The sequence below is a fragment of the Bombus impatiens genome, unplaced genomic scaffold (assembly GCF_000188095.3).
Source record: "Bombus impatiens unplaced genomic scaffold, BIMP_2.2 scf_0914, whole genome shotgun sequence".
In the NCBI taxonomy this organism is placed as follows: Eukaryota; Metazoa; Arthropoda; class Insecta; order Hymenoptera; family Apidae; genus Bombus; species Bombus impatiens.
Genome location: NT_177333.1, coordinates 326,000 through 346,216, shown reverse-complemented (window position 1 = coordinate 346,216; position 20,217 = coordinate 326,000). Strand labels below are relative to the sequence as shown.

Sequence of the window (20,217 nt, the reverse complement as noted above, 5' to 3'; positions counted from 1 at the left end):
CATATGTTTCTATCATTTTGCCCAATCACTGTATCAGCTTCGTTCTTATTGTACTATCGAATAGCGAACAATCCTACTCGTCCAATGAATCACAACTGCTATATACAGAAGCATCATGTTTCAAGTTTCCAGTGGAATTAAAATGTAAGATGTAGATGTACACGGTCGCTAAATTTTGATGTTTCGTGTATCTTGGACGTTTTTGAAGAAAAACGTAAATTTTAAATCTCGAGTAGCTATAGCCGGTAATATATCGTAAAACCGAAAGCTCGTCCAAAGGGACGAACGGGACGTAACGATAAATAAATAAAATACATAGCGGAGAATATTGTGAAGATACGATATTCTTGTGAATTTAACCGGACAACTAGCCTATGTACATCGTTTTGTATTTAATAGGAACGGTTCTTTTTCTCACCGGTGAAAGACACGGTAACTCAGCATAGAGTCTCGACCTTATTCGCCACCCTGGCGCTGGTTACGTAACACAGCACTCACTTCGAAGTCGACTAATAAGCAAGGTAGGCTCCGTTTGTACACGCTTTGCATTTAATACTTCCTCCACCCCGTGAAGCCACCACCCTTCGACACGATTTCCATCGAGCGAAGCCGTTCACGTGGCGAGACACGTGAGTCCGACACGTGGGAGTCCCCAGTCAACGATATCGAACCATCCTCTACTCGAGATATTTCCGAGTAGCTGGAGTACAAAGGGCCAGCTTTATTTTACACGCGTAATTACTACATCTTTCATATTTTCAGCCGATTAATGGAGACCATCCATGGAGATTAATGGACGCCATCCATTCTTCTTCGGCTTTATGTATTTCTGTTTATCTTATTTATTTCTATTGTATTTTATTTCTCGTCCGCCTTTTTCATTGACGAGCATTCACAAACCTACGTAATTTTATTAAAACTAGCGATTGTGCGTATGTTTTTGAATTAAGGTTTTTTTTCGTTTCAGTTATATCGTAACCCTTTCATTGTGGAGCGAAGCGTACCTCAATCGTTGAGATTCATAATCGTTACGACGATACGTGAATCATTATGTATCTTCTATTTTTAAGTTTACCACGAGGGGAGTACGTATTAACCTGGTAAATAATCGTATTGTACCATACAGATTTAGCGACATAAGTTAAGTAATGTCACAGCGATATTTGCGATATACACAGCGATATACACTATTGCACGTACTCACATTCGTGTCAATTTAAATCATCACACTCTGTGCTGATCATCGTCCTATGTATACGTGTATCGCATGTAGATCGCACATACGCAGATTACAATAATAAAAAAAGTATTATATAGCAAGATGAAACAAGAAGTCCTATTTTTTGAAATTTTCCAACGTAGTTATCGTAGCATACTATAGCAAAGGATTAATAGCCAATTTAAGGAAAATTTAATCGCGTTGTATTTTATCAAGCGAGGAAATTTAGAATGCGGAAAGTACGAATTTTATGCGCATTCTTCTTTTCACGAATATTCTACGTTCTATTCTATTTGGTGAATACGTTGCACCATATTCCCACGTTACCTACACGTCGATAAAACGGCACCAAAGATCAAAAGCCAAAGAACGTACTAAAAGTTCACTGGGCACCCGGTTGCCTCGTAATTTTCTCATTTTTCTGAATCTACGTAGAAAGACTCGGTGTGCCGGACGTGCCGGCAACGAAGGTCGGTCTCCGGACGTGACATCACTGGCAATCAGTTTTTCAGACACGTGAGAAAACAATTGTTCCTTACAATGCCGTAATAAAATGGTACACTACCGAGATCAATTTAATTGAGCTTCTTCGTGCGTGCCAGACTCGCGATTACTCTGATACCGCACACAACGCTCTATATTAGAGAAAATATTACCATCCAATCCCTTACACATTTTCGTCGCCAAACGACAAGATTCTCATACTTCTTCTTCTTCTTCTCGTTCTTACATTTATAATTGACTTCTCTGGCTTAGTTCGCTCGTTTCATTAACTGGCATAGATTCTATAAATGCTGCGCGTTCATCCCGTGCACCATGGTATTTAACAGGAATGGAAAAATGCCTTGTGAATGCCGCAAGGACGTCGGATGCGTGTTACAATGCTACCTAATGCACGTGATACTTTCCCACGTGATTAGTCACGGTCCTACCGTGAACAAAAAAAAAGAAAAAACGACAGGATAAGGTAAAAATATGTTGCGAAATTTTGCGAAATCTTTGTCACTGCGAAGTTTAGGGCAACGTTGAAGTTCAGGGTGATGGATACCACGTGATTTGCTTCGAGGAATGACTTTTCACTAACTAATTTCTTATAATAAATATTGTGACATGATTAAGATGATTGTGACGCGTTTCTTATAAAACAGTTTCTTATAAAACGTTTCTTATATATATATCGAATGTTGCCTATATAAATGTTGGATATTAGAAAGAAAATATCTTCAAAATATTAGATATACAGATTAGATCAAGGGATTAGATATACAGATTAGATATGTAAGATACTAATCATTAATATATTGTAATTTGAATTCAGGAAGCTCGATAGCTAAGCTAAAAGCCACATGGTGGTGGTATCTATGTGTGAATATGTCACAAACTCTTGCAAGCTTGTTTGAAGTTTACAAGTTCATCTTGCAATTAGCGATAAAGAAACTTTAGGCTTCTTAGAGTCCCTTGAATATTCAGACCTAACGCGGAAACCTTCAAAGTTAACATCACTACATAGGAATTTTGAAACTCGAGCCTGAAGAAAGAACTGAAAAATGAAACGAAATAAAGGATCAAGCGAAGTGGAAAACAGGTACATCGACAATTTCCTGCTTCCCTTTTCAGTAACCACTATGTTCAGTGATATTGTCGGTGATATAACATTTGATAAGACCGTGAAGATGCCACAACTCTTACGCAATCTGTGTGTATTCCATTCAATTCTACTTCATAAACACGGAACTGCACAACCTCTATGGAATCGTTACAAAACTTGGCAAAGATAAAAGTCCTTTAAAAAGTTCCACGTTCTAGAAAAAGCTTCGATCTATGATGCAATTTTATATTCATAGTTTCCATCGTAAGGATTGAAATGTACAACAAAAATTGCAACATTAACATTAACAAACAAAGGCGAATTTCCCTTAAAATAAAAAAAATCTCTGATGATTCGATCTATGAATTTTATCCTTCATTATATTTATCTTTGATTCAGTCAATTAAAATATAAAGTACAGATTTCTGAACGTTGAAAGTTAGGATGCGAATCAAAGATTAGAAAACGAGTCCAATATGCCGAAAAACTTATTTAGTATCGTTAACACCTGAGAAACATATTAGCGCAGAAACGTTTCGCTGTTTATCTGTTGTATATATCTGACGGTGGATGATTCAACGTGTTTAGAGTACCTTTTATCAAGGAGTTAATACCGTAACGAAAAATTCTGGAGACCACGGCCTTGCGTATCGCAAACGTGGCCGCTGCAACGCGTTATGGCGACGCCGTTAATATTGCGTAAACGTTAGGCATCTCATTCAATCGAGTTTTCTAAGTGTTACATCTGAGTCAGCCTTTCGCGGTGATTTACTGTCGACAAGCTTTTGCAAATATCACAGAATACCCAGCTTATCAGCTTGTTCTTATGACGTATAATAAAACACGACTTGAAATCTATTTTTCTCTATCCAGCTATCTTCTTCAAACATAGCAGCAATTGGTAAATTTGCAGTTCAGTATCTTTAGAAAAGTTCCTACATTACTTCAGATACTCCATAAGAACTAACGAGCGAACAACTCTTGGAACATGTTTCTTTCAGTACAGATTCTTGAACTCATTGTAGAATTAGATATTGTACTATACTATAAAAGCTAATATTTATCTGGAACTTTGATTCAGATATACGAAGATGAAAACGAAGGGATGAAGAAATATTAAATAGATTTGGAAGGATTCATATTCGAAAAGAACTGTAATCAATGATATTGATGTAACAATACGAAGAAATAATTTTATGAAACAATCAACGAGTACAATCGATGAATTAGTCCCATCTGGGATTGGAACAGACTCTGCTAGATAATTAAATACAAGATAAAACTTCTTAAGAAATAAGTAGAAACATCCAGACCAGACGTGTTTTTCTATTGAAAGACGATAGCTAATATCCCTAATATAATACATACTTTTGCTGCCACATGAACATGAAACTTCCGCATCAATCACCTTTTAAAATGATAATTGATATTCCTAGTCTAATACTTTGAAGCTACCTTATGTTTTAACAATTTCAAACTGTTTAACCAAAGGAAAGTAAAGTCGTGCAAAACAAAGAAAGAGAGACAGAGTATTAAGGAGATTTCTCGTTTCGTGATGCTTAAAGGCCAGCAGGCGGACGATCTTACGCGTATACCTCCAACCAAACGAATCGTGAAGCTGCGCGCCTTTCGCTTCCGGTTCACCGATCTCTCCACATTCGTTAGGCCGCGTTCTCTGTTCTCGACATTTATGTGACCACTTTCGCTCGGTCCGGTGTGTGTTTCAACTCGCTACGCGCCGCCGTGTTGCACCGTTTCGAATTCATCTCTACGATTAATAACAACCGTACTCTACATATTCCTTTTACTCCTGATCCCGTAACTCGTAAAAAGATTATATGATTCTAGAACGAAAGAAGGTCACATATCAATTACTTCAGCTTCGTTTGAAGAAACGTTCATCTTTATGTAATAATTTTTTCATTTTTATCGTATTTTATTAGAAAGAGGGAATAGGAAATGGAAAGAAAAAAGAATGGAGAATTGACTGAAAGAAGATTACACTCGTTATACTACTTTGTGAAGTATCATCGTATTAGATTTTACTCGCTTTACCTGTTTGTTTCTAATGTCTGAAGTCTAACCTCAAAAAATTCCATAAACGATTTGAGGAAATGTATTCTAAGTATTTGCTATTAGATATTTTATCATTGGTTGTTTCGTGACGTCATTCAATATGGCAGCCATATTACGAAAATCCTACGAATTGGTCCCAGTACTGGAGATATCTTAAATATATATAATATTCATTAAAGCTAATGCAGCAATTCCTGTAATCAAACCTGGACAATTTAGAATCATTTGGACAATCAGTTTATGCAGGAACTCGCGTTAGCCAGCTAACAATAAACAACTCGTATGCGGATCTCGCACGGATGAATGCATCGTGTCCGGTGTATGTCCTTGTACGTTCACGAAGCTCTTCGTTTCGCGATATTTCACGAAAATGTCCATATACGAGAGAGAAATCGTTCGTTTGTCAATCGACTTCGTATTTTGTGGCATATGCGCTCGACTACTATTTATGATATCGCAAACTCGCTTTAAATGACTATTTTAGTAGACGCCATTAAAATGTAAAGTAAAGAAGATAAAATTTGAAGATTTCACTTACAGAAGATGTTTCCGGAGAAAGTTTCGCGTCCCCGTCATCCCTGATGTCATCTCGGCTTCATATTCAGCTTCTAAACTCACTTTTCATAATAATAACCACATATTACATTATAAAATTACGCAACTGTAACGCGGTCACTGACCAATTTGAAAATTCCAGTCCAACATGGCTGCTCGATTGTTCGACTTTTTAGTATATATATATAGAGCGCGCTACGTATGATCGATAGATATGACTCGTATCGATAATTCAGTTTTCGAGATATGAATAGAAATAGACTGCAAATGTTCGTACGTTTAAAATATGAAAACAAGATGTGTAAAATTTAAAAATATTATATGTATAAACATATGTAACATATGCAAATATAGACTACCAGACAATACTGAACTATGCATAAGTATATTGATTTCATTGGTGTATATATAATATATATTTACTATAATGGCGTCGTTTAACAGATTTGCTTCTTAAAATTTCATCAATTTGTGACGTAATCTTGAAATTGCATATCGGACGAAACAAAACTCTCTCCAAATCTCATTTCGTTACCAATTATATATATAAACAAACAAAGTCAGATTTATATAGAAATCTGCAATTTCTAGTCGAGGAAAGGTTTAGAGGAAAACAGAAAAATACCGAAGAATAAAAAATATAAGATTTCCTTTCTAATTACCTATGAACGTCGTTCTAAAGGTTGATGGAAGTCAATAAATATTTATACACGTCTGTCCTTTGAACAGAGAGCGAATTACAGAATAATTTACTAATAAAGTAAGTCTTGATTTTTTTTCTTGATTGCCGTGTGTACCGATGCATGGCAGGTTCCGGATGGCGCCACGAAATTCCATAAACCCGAGCCAGATGCCAGTAGAGTCTAACTCTGTGCGTGCTGCTCTCTACAGGAGATCCGACCAACGTTGTAAGAAGATTCTTCTTATCACTATTTATTACATTTCATACACGACACTTCTTTTTAAATGTTGCGTATTAGATTTAACAGATAATTCTAATGTCAACCGACATATCGCAGTCGAGAAGACAAAATACACCAAAGGTCTTTACAACTTAAAATACACGTACATCTATCTATTACCAATGATTTAATAGCGAATAGATATTGAATTATTTATCTAAACACTGTATTATTAGAAAAAAACGTAGCGAAAAACTCCTACATTACTAAGAAGTGTTGAATAAAGATAAAGTTAATTTAAATTCTACTTTCAGGATTCGGATAAAAATCATTTAATCAAATTCCAGACGATTGCACACGTTTCATAGGATACAACAGGTGTGTACACCGCAGAGGATGGCGTAACTATGAATTTCCAATTACATATATATCAACCACAGTGATCTATGAAAATCAAACCAGTTTGCACATCTATAAAGGCCTTGTTCCTCTGAAATCGAAATTTCTGTCATTTTCTAACAAAGCTGCCATTCAAGTTCTACTACGGATCTACTAACAAAATAATTAAACAATTCTAGTAAAATTGCAATTTCTTATTACAGACGAATTCTATTTATTTAACGCGACGGGTAGCGTCGAAGGATGGGACTTCTGTCATTCTTTAGTAAAAGTATCATTCCAGTTCCGCATAAATACACAAAACCCCGAATCTACTAACAAAATAATTAAACAATTTTAGCAGAAGGAAAAATTGCAATTTCCTATTACAGGCGAGTTTTATTTATTCAACGCAACGGGTAGCGTTCAAAAATGGGACTTTCTTGCCTTTTTACTTTTTTAGTAAAGTCGCCATCTTAGAAATGGAATTTCACGTGGATACTACTAGATACTATTTCGTTCGGTTCTTCGCCACGTCTCGGCGATAATTCGAACGGCAATTTTTTAAGCACTCCTCTAATTGTACTCTCAATTTGCAAGTCAAACAGCCGGAAGAGTACTATATTTACGAAGGCATGAGAAAACAGCTTCGATGACGTCACTGTTTAAAGGTCTATCGTACTCTTCTGGCGCTATTCGGTACTGTTTTATTTCTGCTTAGGTAGATCAGGAGAGAAAGAAAGAAAAAGAGACGGAGGACCACCGGTCCGAGAGGAGAACCGGCAGATATGCAAACATCGAAAAGAAATAGATCGAGATCGCTTCATTTTTCTCGCTGGATCGCCGCCAATTATAAAAGCACGCGTATACGCATGTTCGACTCGTTGGATATCGAGTGGAAAATATGGAGAAGGCGCGATTGTCTCTTGGAAACGCGGTTGTTTAATATTCAACCGAGTGAAATTTGTGATCAATGGATTGTCAAACAAAATGTCAGCGCTGAAAAATTATGTACAATCGTATCTTTTATGGTAAATTATGTTTTTTCGAAAGTATCGTAAATATTGCTTGGTAGCCTGATCAGAACCATTCTCGTCCAATGTCGAAGAGAAAAAAACATTCAGTGAGAAATTATTAGTTATAATCTATCGATTATTAATAGTCAAGGGAAATAATTATAGGTATTAGTTACAGGACATTTTTTAGTAAATATTAATACAAAAGTAGCTTTTATTTTGTGTGAATATCTAAATTGAATGTCAAAGTATTTTGTGTAGATTAAATCGTCTTCGGCGATCCATAGCAGCAAATGCTACGATGGCAGCGCAAAAATCTCCAAAAATCGAGGCCCAGGTCGTAGAAGCAATTCGTAGGCTGCAGGCCATTCAAGGATCAACTCCACAGGAAATCAGTAATTACATTGCTCAAGAATATAATATTCCTGGCTCTGAGATTAGGCGTCACGTTCAACTTGCCCTGAGGCGTGGCGTGACTTATGGTATTCTTCAGCGTTTGAAGGGGTAAATGCAAGAAAACAGGATTAATTTCTACAAGCAGCCTTCCTACATCAATAGCTGCATTTTTTAAACGATTCACAAACTACAATCTATTATCTTAATCTAGAATTTTACAAAAAATTGAATTGTAGCAAATGATAGTAATTTGAAAAGGAACACAATCATTTTGCCAAAAAGATCAGTTCTAAAAGCAGCCCGGATGTAACTATATAATATAATAAAAAAAAAAAGAAAAGAATTCAAATAGCGTTACAAAATTAAAAAAAAACTCAAGGCTACATCATATTAATATTATTATGAATTATTATAGAATATTACTTCAAAGTATGAAGGAAATCGAATTGCAAAGAACCAGGTCAGAAAACGTACGTATCAAAGTTTTGAGATAAAATCTGCTCGAGCTTCGGCTCAATAAACCACACGAACAAAATATTCTAAAACTTGAAACCTTGAGAATGTTACAAATTAGAAATGGAAAATTCTATTTCCTGAAACTTCCAGAGTAACGTACCCCGTTAGAAATAAACTTCTTATGTGACAGATCAGATGCTACGTGTGTCTAAATACATTACAACAGTCTCCTTGTTTTCAGCGGATGCTACACGTACAATCACGACTACATGTACAATCAATGCATGAACAGCGGCGACGCCACTGCTGTCGACATTCGTTGCAGACGAAAAAGACGATCTAGCCGGAGAAGAAGCTCGAGGAGATACGGTAGAAGGAGGTACAAGAGTCGTGGATCTCGACGTAGATCCCGTAGAAGGAGATCGCGAGGAAGGCGAAGAAAATCGTCGAGGAGACGAAGGCGGAGGGAAGAATTTCCAAAGGAAATCGACGCGCTAAAGATGACCACCGTGACCAAACAATCGTCGAAAAGCAGCAACCTCTTACCGAAGGATGGTCCACGAAGCAATCATTCTACCATCTCTGGAAACTCCGAAGAGAAGCAAGAGTAACCATCCAAACGGATATCCTTCGCTTTTACGATCGACTCGAGAAGCAAAGATTGACTCAAGAACAAGAATACAGATGCAAGTGAAATGCACACGCTATTTGCCTGAATCCATTCGAATGCATTTCCCTTTTTAAACACTTTTTTATTCGAGTATTTTTCTTGCTTTATGGATAGATAGATACATACGTAGGATATGCCGCGATGAGCGAAAGCATCGACACAGATCAGCCTTTCTTGGAAAATCTTGTGTAAATTTGTAAAGAGCACGATTTTTCGCCTGGCCTGTTTCGTAGATTGTAAGCTGCAAGGATCGGAAACAATCGAGCAGAATTTGCTTGTAGATGACGCTGTAAATGCCAAAGTTGAAAAAAAATTTTTTTTTTTTTATTGGAAAATCTTCTACGTAGCAATAAGAGTGCCATAATAGTAGAGTTGCAGTGTGACTTCCCTCTCTAAATAGTTATTAATAACGCTAGAAAATGATGTCACAACGCCGCTTCTACAGAGAAAAATATAGGTGCGAATAAACATTAGTTAGTTGTCTCTTGGCTTTTGTCTATGCCATCTATCTAAGTAGATGGAACATTGAATTTTCTTTATGACTAGCATCTGGCACATACAGGCTTTCCTACAGATACAATTTTCTTCTTTGTGAATTTGAACTAGATTTGCGTAATGCTTCCTTCCCTCTTGAAAAACTTGTTTCTTTTCTCTTTCTTTCTTTTCTTGACACTTACAGTGTTCTCTACAAGCACTCTTCAAATATGAGACACCGATTTTAGTTCTCAGCAAACGATTTATGCCAGTCGGAGTGATTGAATCCGGCGAATATCGTGTATGATGATTCATAAAATCAACGAACCGAATTTAATTTAAACAAGATATATAGAAGTAATATTCTATTTGAGTACCCAGATTTAATAAAAGCTTCCTCTGAATTGGTATTTAGCGAAAAATCTCTTGTAAGTAATAAGTTATCTTCTTATTAGAAATTGAAATATCTTGCCGTATCTATTCCAAAACGATTCCACCAGTGATCGATTTTACAATAATAGAAATCTTATATTTTACTACAGACAGTCCCATATATAACTTTTATTATCTATTTTTTATTATACATCTGCTTAATGGCAATAAATGATGGTATGTTTAAATGTGACATTTGAAAACAACGGTTTACAAAGAATCGTGTGTTTTACAGTCTGGTACAGCATTTTGTACGAATCTGGTTTATCATCATTGTAATCACGTTTATAATTCTCTTTGAAAATTTCCATAATGCTCATAATGTAACCTTTGAATGTAACCTTTGCTAACGTCAGATTTTCTTTTGCAGTTTCCTCGAGGCACTCGAAATTTACATATTAAGGAAAAACAAAGAGGACGAGATTGAAAGAAATTCTAAGAAGACCGACCACCAGTCATGGATATACATACGTTTTGATAAATGTTTTATTTTATCGTTATTCTACCTTTCCTCTTTTCTAATCTGTTGTATTTGTACCTGTGCCTTTACTGTTTTAGAATAATTCTTTTTCTAAAAATCTATCTCTGCCGCGAGTAACATGTAACACATTCCGAACACTTTAGAGATCACAATACATTGAAAATATTTGAGAAATCGTGCACTGTTGCGGAAATACCGAATCACAGGCGAATCTTCAATTTCCAAAAATCACGTTATGTCACCTAAATACACGATATGCCGGCTAAAAATAAATGTACGAAATACTCACACGAGAAGAACGTCATAAGGACGTCATTGGAAAGAATAAAACATTATCAGGGCCTTCTCGCACAATAATTTTCCAACCAGTAACATCGTTATTAATCTTAATGAATGGACAACTTTTTGCGTCGATTTCTACGTCAAATAGAACAATTACGTAAATAAATTGTCGTCCTTACAATTTACTTCCAAAACTTCCTCTCAACAAAGTAACGCAAGATACTAATCATTTATTTATACTAATTATTTGTGACTCTAATTTCCCTAATATTATCAATTCAATCGTACAACAGGATCCAGGTAATAATTTCATTCTTTTCTTCATAAGTTCTCGTTATTGAAATGTATGAATTTTAGTATTGAAAATGCCGGAAAAACGAGCTGCGTTAAAAGCAGTGGCCGTTTCTCAGCAATGACGGCCCTGTCCACGGCCTTGTTGGCTAATGATAGTCTTGCTAATGATGCGTTCGCACACGCACACGCACACGTGTAGTCGTGACGCGTGACTATTTCACCCAGCAGCTCTATGGCTAGGCATCGTTCAGCCCAGAAACACTTTGACAATAAATCTATACACAATATCCTGTGTGACGATTAAATAATGCCGGCCAAACTGCAAACATCAGGCACAACCTTATTTACGTTGGAGAGAGTTTAAACGCGCGAGTCGTTTGCTTCAACGTTAAACGTTTTTCGCTATTTAACATTATATTTATTACGATGTTTTATGCTAATGGTATCAACAGCGAAAAGTTATTTGAATTGCAGATCCTTGTATCCTGTGCGAACAGTTAAAGGTGGAAAGTGAAAATTGCAGTGTTCTATAACACGCGAATTTCCTACGTTCGAACGGAACGAACACGAGAAACGTGTTGCTCATTCATTCGTTGGGAAATTAAATCGAGCGCGTGGATCCGCTGGCCAAGAAGTTAAGTACCTTTTGTTCGATGCAGGATCTCGTGAAGCGTTCACGGTATGAAATTTAATTGCCAGTAAATCACGAACCAGTCGATAGTCATTTCTACCGAGTAACAGTTTTAAACTTTCGGTTACGTTATACCCACGAGCAAGTGTATCTGTCTGGTTCGAAACGAACCACGGTGTTCTTTAACTCCTTTGTTTATTTAGAAACTATTTGGAGCATGCTATTGCACTGAGTAACTTGCAAAGATCATAAAAAATTCTTCTGAAACTGATCGAACTGATAAACAAGGAAGGCCAATTAAGCCTTAATTAATTTCTACAGCCAAGAAATAGGGCAGGCGGGACAGCCAGCTACGCTGGTTAAGGCCCAGAACTGAAGACGACGCGTCGCGAGTTCGAATCCTCGGCATGGAGTACTTCGAAAAGAGGACGGAAAAACCAAAATTTCTCTTAAAAGTAATATACTACAGGCAAGCGGCCAGCCCCTCCCTTGCGTGTGTTGTGGGGTGTACTTTCTGGGAGTGTGCTCGTTCAAAGGTGCTTGGTGTTAAGCACACAGGGGCCTGACATCAACTCGCACTAGTCTACCGTTCCGTCCGTGGAGGTTTTAGGTGGTAAGAATCCGGCACTACCTTCTGCCCGCCTGCACAAGGGTAATAAGGTGTCTATGAAGATTTCCTCCACGTAAAAAAAAAAAAAAAAAAGAAAATTCATCGTCATCCCAACGATAGCGCTAGGGACAATGCCCCCCCCACCCTAACTCAGGAATTATTAGGACTCGAACAAGAGGACGCGGGAAGGGGTGCAACAGAAGTTAATTCATAAGAGGTTCCTGGAGCACTCCTGTCAAACGCGTAGGATGGTCATCGTGGAGTACGCGATTATTAGAACAGCGGAGTGTCCATGAGGATTTCTCCACGTACAAAAAAAAAAACGCCAAGAAAAATAGGGCATCTTTCGTTCGACGTAAGGTCACTTACAGAGTTACCAGAGTCTTGTGAGATATTTAGACGGCTTATTATTTCCTAATCTTCCTCCAATTATCTCTTAATTATCCGAAACTGGGCTATACCACTCTGCCAAATGAAAAAGTCACTTCAGTCTTCATAAAATTCCAGTTATGTTATACTTACAGATTGCGAAATATTTATTATCTCAAACGAACGAGAATATTCCGCGGATTTTTATGTGACCGCTTCGAGCAACTTTCAAGTAACCGTGAGAATGAAAAAAAGAAGCAGGGAGAGATAGATTTACTTGCATTTTTTGCCAAGTGATCGAACGACGGATGAACATAAATTTTACTATCTGCTATAGAGGTCTGTCGCGAGCAACAAAAAACGAATAATCATACATACGCCGATAACAATATCTCGAATGAAATCGTCAGTCGCATAATTACTCGAGAAGGCAGCCGAGATAAGGCAGCTTGTTAAGAAACGTAACGAGCAGGTAACGCTAGACCAGCACACGCTATTGTGAGACGAACCGTGATTTACGATCGTGTTAGAGCATTTGGATAACTCGCAGGGAAACACGATGCTATCTCCTTCGTAGTCGATCCCTTTGTTTCGATATACAACGATATGCAACGATATACAGAATGCTTCCGTACGTGGATCGGTATTTTATTTAACCCCTTCGATTCTAAATATCTTCATATGTACTTCATATGCACTGCGGATAATTATTCGAACGATACAGGTTCTATGTTATTTTCACGGTAGAACTGGATTTATACTGAGTGCCGTAAAAATTAGGCGTTCGTCACATTTACTGGAGAAGTCTATTAAAATCATCTTTGCTGAGTATTTTACATTGCAAGGCAACGCGATACAAGTGAAATAAAAACTTTACGACAAAATAATTGGGGAATGAAAACAGCGAGAAGCAATCAAGCTTCGCTAAACATCGGTAGCCAGCGAGTGTTTACGTATTTATGAGAAATTTAAAAACACTGCAATCCATAAAATACGTATAACATACGGAAATATAGAAAATATCCAGTATGTCCAGTACACATCGTAATTTTTAATAGACGACACGAATTACTACGTACGTATCGTTGCTTCAGTTCTCGTCATAAAAATATGAAATTGCGTAAGAATCCATAGTCTAATAATCGTCAGGTGTCTCTAATACAATTAATATCTATTTATGACCGGCAATGTATCTGAACTCAATCGGAGCGTAAACAGTTCACGCGATTATAACAAGATCGTATAGCAATAAGAATTCATCGTGTTTCGCCATTACTTATGGTTTTCATTCATATAACAGGTATATCAATTTCATTCACATCGAGACAAGTAGAATGAATGGGCAACGGTTCATTTAATGGACGCTAAACAAAATTTCGTTTCTAATTCCTAAATAAACAGAGTTCAAGTAAATGGTGCTCTATCGCGCTTCGTTTTTACAGTAACAGATAAGTAAGGGAGAAAAATAGATCGTGCAACTATTATACATAGAGTTCGTATAGTAATAGGAATCCATTGATTTCCCTCGTTACCTGCAGTTTTTCATTCATATAATAGGCGCTCACGTTGAGGTAAACAGAGTGAATGGGCAGGTAACGATTTTCATCCATATAATAGGCGTTCACATTGAGATAACCGGTGTGAATAGGTAACAGGTAAAGATTTTCATCCATATAATAGGTGTTCGCATTGAGATAGAGTGAATGGACAGCGGTTCATTTAGTAGACACCGGACGATATTTCGTTCTAATAAACGGAGTTTAGGTAAATGGTTTTCCACTTGTTGAAGTAATTACTTCAAGAAAAGCTCTACAATTTTTCTTCTGTATATCCGTGACCCGCAGACCGCTGTTACGAAGAGAATAGAATTTAGTGACACAGAAAGATTCAAAATAAGGAGAGGTCCATATTATTGTGCACTTCGATATAAATTTTGTTTTGGATTACAAAGTCTAGAAACAAAAGAGCTATAAGTAGATTTCTATTGCTGTTTCTTGTAGCCTTCAGTTAGAGCTACACACCAAGGTTAACTTTTTGGTAATGCTCTTTGCTATAAATATATGAACGTGCTACCTATCATAGCCTTTCTTCTATTGTATTGTAACACTGTAAGAGGATCTGGATCAGCATATAGTATACCTGTACTTGTACTGATATCTATATTTGTTTCAATATATTTTTTTATTAAAAATTCATCAGTCAACCTCAACGCTACTGTTCTTCGCTTCTGCTATAAAAGATAAGTGAGAAGGTTACGTTGGCAATGTTAACGCGTGAGATTTTTCAGTGAAACATTGTTATATATAGAAGTTGTAAGGGTAGAAATTCCAGGTGTGTTAAATTTAAATTATTCAAGAAATAGTCTGCAGACTACTGGTGTTTGAATAATTATAAGTAAATAATGATTGATGAAATTAAGTAAACAATAATTATAAATATCGCAGATGAAATAATTTCTGTGTTAGAATAGAAGAAATTTTCTTTTAACGATAAACATGATTATTCTCGTGTGATGATGATAATATGTACTATGTATATCATACATCACGCGACAATTACGATGGTCATGTTTATTGTTAAATTAGTACAAATTTTTCTAAATTAGTAATTACATGAAATAGCGTAAATTACGATACACTCAAGTTCGAAGAAGTTACAATCTCTAAAATGGAATGCCTCCTTTACAAGATCCTATGTATCGGTTGATAGTGTTAAAAGGATTGTAACGATTCAATCGAGGATGCCAGAAAAATCGTAATCAAAGTAACATACGTATAATGCATGCAGTGTGAGAACAAGAAAATAAATATCAGCAATGAGAACGGCAGTTAAAGAATTGCAGCCGAGATATATAGCCTGCATTGAAACTTCAGATCCTTATCTCTTCAGCTTCCTATCAATTCCTCCAACACGTTAACTTTTATGCTTGACCGATTTTACGATCTCTCTACATAGAAGCCGCTATACCTTCTCATTCAGGAACCGCCTGTAACCTTTCACACCTCTCAAGTGATTACTGACATAATAACTGCTGCGATTGACTAAGTACAGACCCGGCACATTGGTTTATTTTCACCCGAAATCTTGTTATCAGATTACAAGAAGAAAAATAGACTTCCAAAGAAGTACAAAATCAAAAGAGAAATTCACCAGCTAAACGGAAATAGACGCGATTTATTTAATCTAAAACCGATGGAGAATCGTCGAAACGTTCGAGCAAGAAGCTATTAATACCGATTTCTTCAATTTCACTAATAATATTACCTCGATTATATACGGAGACAGCCAGATCTACAAAAAATGTAAACTAAAAAAAAAGCTGGGTTTGCTTGGATGGAGAAAAAAATATAGAAAAATGTCGAAAAACCGATGGTTTATTCGCGATTGTTCCCGCGAAAAATGCCGAGTACGATGACTTCGAATAGAAAACAAACCGAGTCGCAGCTTTTGGTCGGTTGTGTGCAACTTGGCGGGAATAATATTCTATTTGGAGGCTGGCCAACGTCAAAATGCAGATTTCTGGTATGTGCATCGGCACCTACTATTTCACCTGCATATTCGACTTACCATACGAAATACGCGAGAGAGGAGGCACGTGGTGTGCTTCTGTTTGCCTGTCACGTGTCTATGCGTAGCTCAACGCACATTTCTATTTCGCACGTTATCTTAAGGCGCAGAGGAATCGGCGAATACATACATCCGCGATTCCTCGTTTGTCTATCTATAGTTTCGAACGTATTCTGTCGCGTGATGCAACTTTGTAAGCACGAGGTCCTTCGAAATAGTTCGACTAGCAACTTCGTCAAACAGCTTTGATCTTCTCATTGCCGTAGCTCATATTGCCACGAAATATGAAGAATTTCGCGAATCTATTTCACTGTTCATATAGTTTGCCTTGGAGTACAGGTGAAATATTATTTTTTATTATTTTTATTGCAAACCATAAATTTTTCCCTCGTGTTTCCTTGTTTTATCGAAGAGCAAGCAAGCTTTACGTCGCGCTGATAGAACGAACGAAATAATAGCAAATTGCAATACGTACGTACACGTGTAACAAGAGTATATGAAAATTCAATGAAAAATTAATGATTAAAATACAGCAATAGCGATATAAGTTGGCTAACATCAGGTGAATATCGACTTGAAGTAATTTTAGCAACATCTAACGGTAGAAAGAGACGATTGCGTTGAAAACGTAGGTATAAAGAAGAACAATTTGCTAAAGAAAAGGAAAAAATAACATTCTGAATTAATAGATTATTGTGTAAGATAGTTCCTGAGAAAATCCAGCTTAGAACTTTGACGAATATACTTAAACCGAACTGGGCAAAAGTAAATAATCAAAAGAAGTTAAACTACGTGAGAAAATAAGCCAAAAACGTAGAATGACACTTTTTCACGAGATGCTTTGTTTTCCAGGAAAATAAATTTGAAAATGTATCGCGCGTATCAAAGCAGTTGACTAAACCTATACAAACGTATTATTTATTTGCTACGAAATCGGACCTTAAACGGAACAATGTTATTTTACATTTTTGACTTATTTTCGCCTGTATAACAACCTCCTAATTTTAAATATCAGGTTTAAGTATACCTGATATCTAAAATTTTCAAACTCGATTTTCTCAGAAACGAGTCGTCCAACGAACAAACTTTCTTCGATATTTTCGACACATTTTTTCACGTAGAATCAGCCTGTAGCCAATTGTACCAGCAGTTGCGAACGTGTATATAGAAAATATCACGAGTCTATCACTGGTCTATCACTGTTTACAATAAGAGCGAGACGCTGAGTCGGCTGAGAAAAAGGCTTAATCGGAACAAATCGATAACAACTTGAATTAGTACGGTTACGTACGCTCCTTGAACTTGGTGCAATCTCAATTCATCTTGCGGCTGACAAATCGATGAGCTCGAGGATGCAAGTGACAAGCAGAGAAACAGGATCGCAGGTTCAAAAAATTCTGCACGACTTTGTGCCGCATTCGCGACAACCTTGTCGCGGAAGCCGTATTTTACATCGAGACACATAACATAAAGGCTTCGTGTCACCGTACACTTGTACGATTCGTTCAATTATATTAACTCCCTGTGTTTAAACCGTGACACAGAAAAGGGAGAGGACACGAAAATGAGAGATCGAGGCTGGGAAACAGGGGGAAAGTGATCGAATGGAAAATTTTCTATGAATAGAGACGGTTGCTCGACCACTTTTTCCTTCTCACTGTATTGCTATTATTAGTTTTCTAAGAATAAGAGAAGGACCTATCGAAAATCTATTATCTTCTTCTAGAATCAAAATATCGCTGAAAGGTAACTCATGCGAGAGAGAAAAATGTGAAAAACAAAGATCCATCAAATTCAATGGAAGCAGGATATTCAATAAGATTTATTTCGTAGCGTTCGAATCTATAGTTTCCTGGTCTTCGCTATACTATTCTCAGCTTCCTGAAGATCCATCTAAAATTTTCCTATTTAAAATTCCTGATTTTTCTATAAATTGTCGCAGAATGTTTTAAAGCCAAAATCTCGCTAAAGTAACGTGTTTGAGAAAGAGAGAGAGAGATCGTTCGACCTATAGATCTTCCGATGGCCTCGCTTTTACTTGCGATCATCCGAACGACTCTAAATTACCATCACCACTATCTTATCGTGCAGTCTCTTTTGCAGGATCATAAATACGAGAGTTGTACAGAGCTCGGGAGAAACGGCCACGTGCCTGGTCGCGTCGTCGCTGTAAATTACTCAAAACCAACACAATAATGAGTAAGCAAGTTGGAAGCAGATAAGCTTCGTCTTGCAACTTATTACCATAGCTCGAGGATGTTAACAAGTAGCAAGAAAACCTTCCTTCGACTAACATCATTTCTTTCCTTCTATTTTACACCTACCATACACTAATTCCCTTGGTTCCAGGTGTCCAAATTTTATTTGTACGTATTTTACATTCGAACACCGTGACTGGATTTTCTCTTTTAAAGCTGCGCTGCAGCAACGATTGAATGTCATTTTTATATCCGCAACATGGTTCGAGATACGTGAAACGTCGTATGTTTGCAAAAAAGGATTAAACCTGGTACTTTAAGTTTAAGTAAACAGCCATATGTTCAATACGAAAAAAGGCAATTTCAAATTTTATCTGGAAACGATTATAAATGGCATTTATATATGGCAATGTCGAAATTTTTGATAAAATTAACTTTTTGCAAAATATACCAAAGCGAGCGTGAAATACACGAACAACATAAACTTTAAAGTGGAGGATTTCTTGTAATGACAACGAAAAAAACAGGTCATTTTTAAGGATTCATTTTTAGATCAGTTATATTGTGATACTAGAACTTTTTGGGATGTAAGTGGATAAGCTTGAAGTACATATAATTTTGTTTATTTCAATTCTTCTTATTATACGAGTCTCGTGATTAAATTTGGCAATGTAATCATTGTTTACAATAGGTAATAGTATTTGTCACGGTCGTCACAATGCAAAAGTTAAAGAATTTTCTTAAAGTTGGATACTTTGCACTGAAATTGAATCTATGCTTGAAAGAAAAACGTGAAAATTTAGAAGAAAAATGTACTTCCTTCGCCGGATAAATTGAGTTTGTATCGTTTCAAAGGATATTATAAAGAAACAATGGAATACAAATTTCAGGTCCATTTCCTGCAGAAATTTGTAAAAAGTGAGTAAACCTTGTTCGAAATTGATGAATCAACTAGTTTCTCGCGCACCACAGTTCGAAAAGTATTGAAAGTGGCAGTTTAAAAAGCTAATAGACAACAATGAGAATTGAAGTAAAAAAATTACATTTGCACTTCAAGGCTACATTTACATCCCAAAAAGATTTAGATACAGTGTAATTATTATCTGGTGTAAAAAAATTTATAAAAATCACTTGCTTTTATCGTTTTTACACGAAAATCCTTCTGTACCAGAAAATTCTCTCCTTTTGTATTAGAAAAAAATTTCCAAACAGCAGAAACTTCTGTATCAGAGATTATTTGAACGTGAATTCTTTAACGTATCCTTAAGTCCTAACATCTCAACTTTATAAATGCTGACATTGGTACTTCTTGCATCAAGCCGCAGATACATTTTACGCAGATACACATATTTAAGTGTATATCATATTCAGTTTCTTTAAATTCCAAGCAGATTACTGTCCAACAAAATTTTCATTGTTACATATGTACGCAATTTAAATACACTATTCTCCATTGTCTTTCTTGTTCACTTCGCGTGAAATAATGTCTGAATTTCACTCTTGTACGTATATCGTGTATATTTTACAAACAATTTCTCGAACTTTTAAAGAAACAGTTAGCGGCTGAATTTCGTTTCTGTATATCTGGCCAAACACTGTCTCCTCAAACTCTTTATAATATGT

At 36.4% G+C, this 20,217-nt stretch overlaps 1 protein-coding gene across 1 annotated transcript; it reads left to right on the top strand.

Annotated features, from left to right (window-relative positions):
* Positions 1 to 8,010: 8,010 nt before the first annotated feature.
* Positions 8,011 to 9,341, top strand: LOC100742802. Its single transcript, XM_033323363.1, has 2 exons — positions 8,011 to 8,238; positions 8,828 to 9,341. Exons 1-2 carry the CDS (start codon positions 8,036 to 8,038, stop codon positions 9,195 to 9,197), a joined length of 573 nt encoding a protein of 190 aa, XP_033179254.1. The 5' UTR covers positions 8,011 to 8,035; the 3' UTR covers positions 9,198 to 9,341.
* Positions 9,342 to 20,217: the final 10,876 nt, after the last annotated feature.

Coding starts and splice junctions, on each gene's coding strand:
- LOC100742802 (XM_033323363.1), top strand. CDS start 8,036: ATGGCAGCGCAAAAATCTCCAAAAATCGAGGCCCAGGTCGTAGAAGCA. Junction 8,239..8,827: donor ATTCTTCAGCGTTTGAAGGG/GTAAATGCAAGA, acceptor CCTTGTTTTCAG/CGGATGCTACACGTACAATC.